Source organism: Sipha flava, unplaced genomic scaffold (assembly GCF_003268045.1).
Source record: "Sipha flava isolate LNK unplaced genomic scaffold, YSA_version1 258_pilon_pilon, whole genome shotgun sequence".
NCBI lineage: Eukaryota > Metazoa > Arthropoda > Insecta > Hemiptera > Aphididae > Sipha > Sipha flava.
In genome coordinates this window covers 320783-332278 of record NW_020272917.1, presented here as the reverse complement: position 1 = coordinate 332278, position 11496 = coordinate 320783, and the positions used below count along the sequence as shown (strand labels likewise).

Sequence of the window (11496 nt, the reverse complement as noted above, 5' to 3'; positions counted from 1 at the left end):
TTTTTTGTATACGTGGTTTATTTCTTCTAGTCCAGCTTGAGCAATTAAATTTATTGTGTGAGCTAAACATGGTATATGACGCCAGTTTTTATTCATTTTGATTGCTGCTGTTATATTTGCCGCATTGTCAGTGACAGCAACCTTGATTTTTTCACTAATATTCCATTCATTAAAACAATCTTTTAAAAACACCGACAAATTATTACTAGAATGAGATTTTTCAAAATTAAAACACCCAAGTAAAAAAGACTTTAAAACACATCCTGTTGTATCAATAAAATGAACGGTCACGGCAACAAAGCTATCATTATTTATTGAGGTCCAACCATCAGTAGTAAACGCTATAAATTGAGCATTATTTAAATTATTTTTCACTTTTTCTTTAGTTTCATTGAGTAGCTGTGGTAATAATGATTTTGATACTGTTTTTCTAGATGGTAATTTGTACCCAGGATTTAATAGATGAACGAATTTTTTAAATTCTTCATTTTCTACCAAACTAAATGGTTGAAACTCTTTTGCAATCATAATTGCTAACTGTTCGTCGAGTATTTTTTGTTTATTTAGAGAAATCGGTTTCGTAATACATGAATCTACTCGAGTTTGTAATGGGCGTGTTTTTTTTTGAATTTATGTTGGTCGTTGTGGAAGGTTGACAACTTAAAGTTTGAGGTTGTGAGGTTTGTGGTATTTTCTCGTTAGGTTCATCAGGTTTATGTTCATCTAAATTTTGCTCTACTATTTCTAAACGTGGAATTTTTCTAGCTTCGTATTGTACATAGTGTTTCCTTTTTAAATGTTTTGTTAAATTTGTAGTTGAACCCCCCTTTATACGAAATTGGATTTGAACAGTATGAACACTTTGCCTTCTCATTATTTATCACTGAAAAGTGATTCCAGATGTCACTACTTTTCTTCTCCGTTTAAAAATAATAATATTTTCTAGAACTTAAAAAAAATAAAAGTATGTACTATTGTCTATTCTATATGAAATAACAAAATAATATTTGTTTTTATTATTAAAAAAAATAGTTGAATGAATGTTCTAAAGATAATCAGCAAAGTACAAAGTATTTATTTATAAATTCATTAATACTTGCAGTAATTAAAACTATTTTTTTCTTTGACGATCACGTTACATTATACTACCGCAGCGTACTATATAACATAAATCCAGTACTTACCTTTAGAATGTTGTTGATTCAAAAATCACGAAAACACCAAATTATTTAACTTCATAAAAATTAAGTACTTAATAACTAAGATAGTAAGATGGTTACCCAATGGCGACTGTAGTTAACCAAATGAAAATAAATTCAATTACAGTAATGTAAAATAAAAACAAATCAAAACAATATTATTATTTATACGTATGTGTATTGTGATATATTATACGTTATTTATAGTTTTGATTCTTGATAAAGTAAATATTAAATATTATTAATAAATTACGAATACCATTACACATTTCACAACTATCAACTACACCGAAATCAGACACAGGAAATGTTTATTTCTTTATTTTATTGTGTTCTTTTTTGAATAAACAAGTATTTACAAATCTATTTTTATTTAGCGTTTGTATTTAATAGTAGGTGATAAACTAATAGGTATTAATATTGTATATTTCAAGTTTCAACACTTTTATGTCATTATATTTTATAATAATATATAAAACATTGTTTTTTATGAATCATATATTTATTTAATTGTAACTGTATAATAATATAATTATTAAAACGGTGATAATTTTCGAATACAGTAAAATAGTAGGTATTGTATAATGGGTGTACAAAGCGTCGAAACATATTTGTTCATAAATATCCATTATCCATTATATTTCAAGAACGAGTACACACTTGAATACTTGATCTTTCAGCGTGGAACAATACGAATCTGAGTACAATAGTAACTAAAAAAAATGTACCGATTGTACCGATGTAACGAGTATTTTGGAATCGGTACTTTATTGTAACTGTACCGATTGGAACGATAATTCCCACCACTACTACGGATGATTATGATCGTCAAAGTATATTTTACGTATACCTTACCTACTGCCGATATCATCATTGGAAATACTAATTTCAAATATGAAGATAAAATTATTAATAAATGAATCAATGTGGATATGTATCCACCTTGAAATGAATCAAACCATGACAATAATTTAATCAATTTCGACATACATTATCGCAATAGATGACAACGTATTTAATGTGAGAAGGCACGTAACAATGTGAGTACTGAGCAGGTAAACAAAAAAAAAACTGGAGGAGTTTACATTTACCTATTACAGTTAAGAAAAAAAAACTGGCGGAGACCTAACCTAGACCTTGTATCTTAACCGATATTCTAGCGGAGTTTACAATCGCCCATATGGAATATACGTTCAGGATTTAGCCGGTTTGGGACAACACCATAATATTTAATAATCAAAATCAAGGGGGCCAGGCTCCCCCTCGACGACGTGCCTGGAATAATTATATAATATAATTATATATAATAATTATCCGTTGGATAAGTTGTTACTTACATCATGTTTATTTTATTTTTATTTGTATATGTTACAGTAAAGAAGGAAAATTTAATTTGAAAACCGACAGTTTTTAACTAAAGAGGACGGAATAATATTATTTTGTTACTGAATAGCTCATGGACCATGCCAGTTTGTTTGATTTGCCATCAGACAGAAGCTGTTTTTAAAGTTCAATATTAAACGTCAATACAAGACTTCACATAAGTAAATTGCTGAATATGTTTATATTTATAATATATGTTAATAAAAATATTTGCTTTGAATTTTAATGGCCCTGAACATTTTCAAAATTCCCAATGTAGCTATCCAAAAATATTAATTAGTGATCCTAATATTAATACAAGGTTTTCAATTATGATTTCTTGAAATTACATTTTATAATCAATCTATAGTATAATCAATAATTGATTATATTGTAATTATAATAATAAATTAAAAAAAAAACTTTCATTTAAAAGCTAATTATACTTAGTACGTAGGCAGGGTAGCAATACTTATTGATGATACTAATCAAAGCTAGAACATAGAAATGTTATTATAATCATTAAAACCTATACAGGGTTTAAGCCTGTTTAATTTTAAGTCATAACTTAGTAAAAATTTAATTATAAAAGTAGGATGTGAGCTCAGTTGTTTAGTTAGACTTTTTGATGTGAAGGAAAAACTGAACATTTTGTTAAGGATATTTTATTTACAAGGAATCTTATTAAATATTAAGGATAATATTACATAAAAATAAGTATTTTCACATAAATTGTTTTTTTAAAAAAATGTATTTAATACTTCTATATAATAATAATCGAATAACATTAATAAATATATAATATGTCATAATCTTAAGTTTAATAAAATAAATATAATTATCAATAATAACATTAATATTAATGACAATTATTGAATGTTATATAAATAGTAAAATGGAATTTACATAAATCACTTTAGGTCTTTTTATTGGTAAACATACAGTATTATTCCAGGAATTAAAGTTTATATGTATAACATAAAATTAGTAACTAAAAAAAATCTCAACCATCAGTCTTTCCAAATATAATCACAATAAACCATTCAAATTAGATTAATACATAATAAAGTAAAATTAATAATGGATATTTGTATAAAATGGTTTTAAGCTTTCATATGATTTTGTTATATTATATACAATAAATTAGAGATGTAAAATTTACGTAAATTTTTTTTTTGGTAATTTACAGAGAAAATTTACGTAAATTCTGTAAATTTGGTAAATTTTGATAATTTTTGTATGTCGCCATAGGAACACCCTTAGGAAAACCTCACTTCCACTTTTCCATGAACTTATAATTATTGTAATGCTTATTTTTATTATTTACTGGATAGTGTGGTGTTCATGGTATTTTAATTTCTTGGGGCTTCATTTTAACTTTTTTAATATTTAATGACACAAATTAAATAAAAAGTAAACTATTAAAGAAATTAATGTAAAATCAATAAGTTTTAAATAATAAAAGTTGATAATGGTATCTACAGCCATGAATCAAGTGATACTATCATAGTCCATAGGCCGCGATGTGCCGATGTCAATAAAATCAAATTTATTAATAGCAGGGCTGTAAATAAATATTATATTTACAACCGTACTATTAATAGCAATAATAATTTCTGGTATGATAATATGTAATGTAAATATAATAGTGTAGTACACTATCAGTAGTTGTGAGCATGTTGAACGTTTGACGTTTTAAGTTATATTATATCAACTATTCCATTATATTAATATATTAAGAATATTCATCTCGTTAAGACGTATAATTTAAGGTGTCACATGCTAATATTTTCGATAAAATAATATTTACCTGTAAAAAAATAATTGGTAAATTTACTGGTAATTTACCTTACCGGTAAATTTACGCGGTAAAAATTTACCGAGCTTACATCTCTACAATAAATAACACTTCATAAAAAAATTATACATATACATTTATAAATATATATAAAGTAATAATTTAAATTTTGAAAAGTATACACTTGCATATCCTTGATTTATTCAAATATTTACTGTAGCTATTCATATATTAACACTTACACATATTTGTTATTAATTAATTTCTTAACAAAAAACAAAAATGGTTAATTTTGTTGTAAATAAGAAGAAACTGTTTTTTTCACTTCATTGATAATAAGCAAACAATTTACTGTAACAATATCTTTATAAATTGATTCAACTGAAAAAGAAATTCACATTTAAAATAGTTTTGAAATAATAAAGCCTATACAATAAATTAATACTACGTAATATATAAAAAAATCATAGCTTACATATAAGTTTATCAATTGGAAAGAAGGAAAGTAAGGATTGGCCTTGTTTTTCTACAATTTCTGTAATGCTAGGATCTTTAATATGCTCTTTTACATCATACAAAAGAGATATTAAGTCATCAAAACATTTGTCATTAACTTTTGAACAAAACACAAAAGCATGACCCATTTCATCAGGTTTGATTATACCAGTCTACAATAAAATATTATTGAAAATCACACCAAGATTAAAATATTACATAGCAAACAATGCAATATAATTTAAAATAATAATAAATACCTTTAGGAACATATTAACAAGCACGAAGAAAATACCAACATTAACTTGGGAAAGCAATGGATATCCAATTAATAACAAACTATCAGATGCTTCAAGTTTTTTTAAAAAATCTAAAATTGCAGTCAGAGATTCAAGTTGTTTTCTATTATTATTAATACAATCACTGATATTAATGGATGTTACATCGCAAACAATCAATTTACCATGGACAGTTTGCCTTGGTATTTGAAGCCAAAAATAACTGTTATATATAAAAAAATTTAAATTCAAAAAATAAATTATACATTTATTTGTTTAAATTCAAAAATTATAAACTTACTCTCTACGTTTTATAGAGTCTTCTGTAGGGATAGTAAATAATGATCTTGCTCGATTACTGTAATCAATAAGTACATCAGCACAAAATTTAGAGTTACGAATCACGGACACTGGTTTACCCATTTGCATATTCAAATTAGATAAATCAATTTTGGCATCCTAGAAAAAAAAAAATAGCAAAATATTATTTATGATTAAATAATCCAAATTAGTTTCAAATATATATTCACCTCTGCGGTATACCACAAAATTGCTTTTTCGTATTGCCAAGGAAATTGTGTAAAACTATTAACTTGATCTTGAAGTAATTTAGCTTCATCTGATGCTTGGCATTCTATTCTACGCTGTTTTTCATTAAATGAATAATTCATAGCTAACCTCTTTGTTGAAACTTTTGGTAGATCAAACTGAATAGCCTGTTCAATAAGAAATGATTTAATGTTAATCATAATATAAATTAATTAATAAATTATTAAATTTCTTCTAAATCAATTATACTTGAAGTTTATTTAGACCAACAATTTCCTGGGAAGGATCAATTGGTTTTATTTGAAATCTATTGACATATGTTTTAGCAACACAATATTGTAATTCAGTTAATGATTTAATGTCATCTTCATTTTTTTGTAAAAACCGTTCTATGTTATTCTCAATAATTTGCATCTGTAGTTCACTAAAATATTTTGAACATTTATACATAGATGATAAAAAATCTTTTGGCAACTCTTTCAATGGAAATAAACAATGATCAGATAACGCTAAAATTATAAAACAAAATTAGTATTTGGTATAAATAAAATAGTTAAGAAACTTACTACGATCAGTAGTTGAGAAAAATTGATGTATCAAAGGTTCTACATATTGTAATCCCTTAAAACCACGACAAATAACATAAATCTCAGAATTTCCTTGTTTACTAGTAACTGGTTTTTTTATGTGTACCGAATCAAAAGCACAACATAACAAATACATTCGACATAATGTATTACATTCAAACATGGTAAACATTTTCAAAATAAATGTACCATCTGTAATAATAATTAAAAATTATTTAAAATTTTAACTAATAAAAATTATTAATAATACCTTTTTCAAGTATCATTAAGGCAACCATAGTCTCTACTAACTGCAACCGCATAACTACATTTTCTTGTTCATCCGGATTATTTTGACAATCCATACTACCATCAGCTGTTACCTGAATATAATACATATTCAATAAAAATTATAAAATTAATCAAAATTAATAAATAATTGTTTCTTTACCAAACTTGCTTCTGTACCAAAACGAGTTTTAATATAAGTATAAAGATCTTTATAGAAATTTTTTTGGAAAATATCTCCGGTTTGATCTTTTCCAAAAAACCAATGGCTTATTGTGTATAACATGAATCTATCATCATTAATCAGATCAGGATTACCATTCCCTTCATGATAAGGATTTAACGAAACACCAACCCAATCCCACTAAAAAAATAAATATTAATTAGTCAATGAAAAAATGAAAAATAATTATATAAGATAATAACTTACTTTAACACTAATATCTCTGCTACAAATAAAATGGTTTAGAGCAGTAATAAACCCTCCTGGAGCTTCACATAAATGAACACTGCAGAGTTTACCACCATCTATACTTTTTTTGGGTATTACATCATTATCATTTAATATTTCATACAATTTCAACCAAGCTGAAGTCAATAACTCAGGATGCCCAATTACTTTAACTTTATATAGAATTTTATTAGCTGGATTTGTTTGTTTGGTATTTTTATGCCATTCAGCCAAGTTAAAATCATCAAGTTTATCTTTGACAATATTTAATGATTTTTTTAAACTTAAAAAATCTGGTAACTAAAAAATAAAATAAAATATTTAATACTTCTATATATTTGTAATTAACCATTGCTTAACTAGGAGGGGAGTATTTTATTTTTTAAAAAAAATAACTTGGGAGTTGGGGAATGCTTATTTTTATAGGTTTGTCTAATCTTAGAAACCTTTTCTAAGTCTTGTACTGCACTAATCCTTTTATGTTTAACAAACAACAAATTTAGTTAAAGTGAAGTACATTTTTAAAAGTTAAATAAAATGGGTTATCATTAAATTAAAAAAATGTAGATGTTTCAAAATTTGATTGTCAGATTAGACATTTAGTTCACGTGGATAATTAATTAGATAATATATTAATAATAATAGTAATAGTATTAGTATATAATTGAAGCCATAAGAACTGAACTATTTGTAAGTAGTATTATACCAGAAATAAATATGAATATTATAAGGTTATATGGGTGTTTTCTTTATTTTCCCACCTTCTGTTATTAAGGTACAGATCTTTAACACTAAGTTTTTCTTTAATTCGCCTTTTCCTATTTTATTTATCATTATTTTTCATTATCTCAAGTGATAGCTTTTCAAGCCTTCAGATTTAAATACTAATCATTAAAAACTGTTCCCCACTATTTGAAACTCTATTATTACATAGTTTAAATAATAAAAATATTAACGAGGAAGATTATTTAAAAAGTTGTTAGAATATTATAATCGCTGACAAATTCGTGATGGCATTATACAAAAAAAGTATGTATATATTATATACTATATTTTAAACTTCAACAACACTAAATCGCTATAATCGGTATATAAAGTATACTACATTAATAACATTAAAATACTAATTACATTAGTAACATTATATATTATTCTACAATAGAAACATCAGAAATGTATTAATAGGTATAAGTAGAGCCAGATTTAGGGAAGGTCCCACTGGCCCACCAAAAGATTCAATTAATAAGAGGCCCCCACAAAATAATTATCTTTTTTTTTTTATTTAATTTTTCTAGTAATTTGCAAAAAAGTATTTTTTTTTTCTAAGTTTAACGCTATTAGTGTGTGATTAAACGAATCACTAAATTGGGATTGGTAATTTTCTATCATTACTACTAGATTACAAATATAATTACTCAACTAGTGTTGAATGATGGGTCGTTAATCATAATAGTTATTTGAATTTCAAAAATAGTATTATTTTGTGTGTTGTATTATTAAAAAGAGATGACTTAAAAGGTTACTTTAATTACTTATAAATTGTATTAACATTTTATAAATCTGTATTTATTATGTTCAATAAGCAAAATTGATGTGATAAGAAATTAATAGCATGTTGAGGGAATAACCCATTAGTAATATATTATAGTTTAAGTTTTAAAGAATGTAGATCAACTAAAAATTCTTATATTTCAATTTTATGTGGGCCTCCACAAGCGTAAATCCGATCCTGGGTAAAAGCAGCGATTAAATAATATGTTGTTGATAAATAATCAATGGTATTAGCAGAGCCTGATTTCATAAAATTAGGGCCAAGCGCACAATTTTTTTTGCCCCCCCCCAAGTCAAAAAAATGTTCTAGAAAAAATCTACATAAAGGGAAGGGATATTTATATGTTATAAGTGTTAAATACATATCACAAAACTTATAAAATTTTAAAATCGAATGAAATATATAAGTAGTTCTAAAAATAGTAATTGTGTGAACGAAATACTCATAGCGTCACCAACAGGTAAATCTGTAAATAATGGGTTCGAATAAATCTAAAAATAGTTATTGGGTATCAAATATTTCCGATATTCAAACAATTTTCTATTATTATTATTTTAATATTTTACGATGGTAATTGATTAGAACTGTGGTGTGGAATGACAAAAATAACCAAAATTCAACTGAAAATTTAATGATAAAAATATATTGAACTCTGAACATTGACAATTGGTATTACCTAAATTTTATAAAATAAATATTTGAGGAATTAAGATGAAAATACAATTTTCTACAACTTACGAAGAATGGGGGGCCCCAGAAATTGAGGACCAAGTGCAAGTGCTCCATCTGCACTTGCGTATATCAAGGCCTGGGATTAGGTAGTAAATAAATGATAAATATTCACAGATATCTATACTATAATATAGATATCTGGCAATTTATGATCATAATCTTAATGCTTTGATGTAGTGTTTAATGATTTAAGATAACAAGTAATAGCTATTAGATAGCACATTTTAAATGTATAAATAGTGTCTTACTAGGTTTTTTATATCCAATTATATTTTTATATAAAATATTTATAAATAAGAAATGTATGAAATAGTTGACATACATATATACCTATATGTATTCGTGTTAATTGTTAATGGATTTAAATGACCTTAGCATACTTTGTATATCTTTATTATTGTCATCGATATAAAAATTAGTACACAAGATTGGCGAAAGTTAGGATAATTAGATTACATCTAAAAGCGTGATTATAAATATAGGTGAAATTAAATGTGTTCATTTACCTCCCATTTACTACAATTTAACATGGTGCTGGGTTCAGGAAGTTCCCACTTGCTGGAATTTGGCATAGTGAACTGCTTTGAGAACAGTTGATTCACAACTTCGTCGTAATGCGATTGCTTGAATTGAGATCCATAGTTACTGTTGTATTGTTTCTTGTCTTTAGTCAAGCCATCTTTTGGGTAGTCGCAGGTAGTGTAATTATTATTAAAACAATCTTCGTTTTTACCCATTTTTATTAAGAATTTTTATCTCTCCAGAGCTTGCAAAGTTCACACAGCGAGCATTCACACGGCACTTGATGGTTATTAAAGTCTCACGAGTAACAAATTAATGAACTTACATCTTAACAAGTGTATTTAGCACAAGATTATTGATATTAGGCATGTCATGTTTTGTGGCTTAAAAAATATGTCAAATTCCAACGCAGAAATGCATCACAGACGCATCTCACTTTAAATGTATTGCATTAGTCCGTGGCCAATAGGCATTAGCCTGATTTCTAAACGATAACTTTCTACTCTTATCAAATCCGATGTCGTGTCATTATCGAGTTAAACATTCTCGCCTAGTGGCACTATCTGCTCGATAGAAATCTGTATAGTCATAGACTATCTCCAATTGGTGACTCCACAACATATCTTTCTCTGTAACTTCGAACATCGACAAATTTATAGACATTACGAAATTAGAGAACTGTCTAGTGACAATCGTTAAAAATCTAAAGTAATAATGATATCTTTGAAGTCTTCGACAAGTATAAAAAGAAAATCGTATGTATGTATCTACAACAAAGTTGTAGATGTGTTTAATAGCTTATGAATTATTGTTTGTTAAAAACCTAAAGTTTAAACCGTGTTAGCACGAGTTATTGTTATCAAACTATTAAAGGTATGGTGCGAATGATGTATTTGTTTTTTTTTTTTTTTTTAATGAAGGGTTTCAAATAAACCGATCAAAAAAATTAAAGATTATTTTCAATATCAAGGATTCAAATATGAGAATCGACACCAAATATCAACAACTGAATCATTTGATGAGAATCTTATGTTAATGTTTAGGATAACTCTAAGTAGGTTATATAAATATAATTAGTTTCAAATTTTCAAACTATAAAAATATGTTATCAACCCAATAGTGTCCAAAAATTTTCAATTGATAGATGTTATAAATAATGATATATAAGTAATGGATTATGGATATGATATCAAAAACATAGTATAGCAGGGGCGTCCTTAGGGGTGTTTGGGTGTTCAACCCTCTCCCCTACCGAAATTTTAATAAATTTAGAAAAACATATTGCTTAATATTAATATATAATTTAAGTTTAATATCATAAGCATTTGCTAGAATTATTTTTGTAATCCATTGTCGACCTATCTAGTACTATGAAATTAATTATTACCAAATTATTATGTAAGACTTAAGGTGTAAAGCTCTTCAATTTAATTTTTGCTCATTATTGTTTATAGAAATTAGTTTTTTAAAAGTTATAAAATTTGAATAAATCATAGTTATAATATTTTCTAATAGTATGTTGTTAAAGAATGAGTTGAACAAAAATGGAGCTATTATAGAAAAAAAATGATTTCAAAGAAAATGTTTATGTGAAAACGAAAATTGAAAATGTTAATAAAATCATATGGAAATCTAAGTATGTACAGCCTATATAATTCATTAATTTGTTTGTGCATGGAGAAAATACATAAATTTACAAATTTA

At 26.0% G+C, this 11496-nt stretch overlaps 2 protein-coding genes and 1 long non-coding RNA gene across 3 annotated transcripts in view; 1 reads left to right on the top strand and 2 right to left on the bottom strand.

Moving 5' to 3' along the window:
* LOC112684903 (zinc finger BED domain-containing protein 4-like) overlaps nucleotides 1–1264 on the bottom strand; it is a gene marked incomplete in the record, with an annotated part of 2165 nt that extends 901 nt beyond the window's left edge. The window contains 2 exon segments of the mRNA XM_025556636.1: nucleotides 1–948; nucleotides 1185–1264.
* The window catches only part of LOC112684905, a 4133-nt gene extending 1331 nt beyond the window's left edge, over nucleotides 1–2802 (top strand). The window contains exon 2 of the long non-coding RNA XR_003148740.1: nucleotides 2574–2802. This is a non-coding gene — a long non-coding RNA (uncharacterized LOC112684905). The remainder of the gene's footprint in view (nucleotides 1–2573) is intronic.
* Nucleotides 2803–4020: 1218 nt separating this feature from the next.
* LOC112684902 (cap-specific mRNA (nucleoside-2'-O-)-methyltransferase 2-like) lies at nucleotides 4021–10258 on the bottom strand. The gene is made up of 11 exons (XM_025556635.1): nucleotides 9777–10258; nucleotides 6966–7286; nucleotides 6699–6899; nucleotides 6519–6630; nucleotides 6248–6460; nucleotides 5931–6190; nucleotides 5663–5848; nucleotides 5434–5591; nucleotides 5115–5355; nucleotides 4835–5027; nucleotides 4021–4740 (listed from the first exon to the last, which is right to left on the bottom strand). The coding sequence occupies exons 1-11, from the start codon at nucleotides 10005–10007 to the stop codon at nucleotides 4646–4648; spliced, it is 2211 nt and encodes a 736-aa protein (XP_025412420.1). The 5' UTR covers nucleotides 10008–10258; the 3' UTR covers nucleotides 4021–4645.
* Between the last annotated feature and the right edge of the window lie 1238 nt (nucleotides 10259–11496).

Bases quoted from the DNA above. Each gene is read 5' to 3' on its own strand.
- LOC112684902 (XM_025556635.1), bottom strand. From the start codon at position 10,007: ATGGGTAAAAACGAAGATTGTTTTAATAATAATTACACTACCTGCGAC. The intron at 7,287-9,776 runs GTAAATGAACAC...TTTATTTTTTAG, and splicing joins TAAATTGTAGTAAATGGGAG to TTACCAGATTTTTTAAGTTT. The intron at 5,028-5,114 runs GTATTTATTATT...ATTTTATTGTAG, and splicing joins TTGTTAATATGTTCCTAAAG to ACTGGTATAATCAAACCTGA.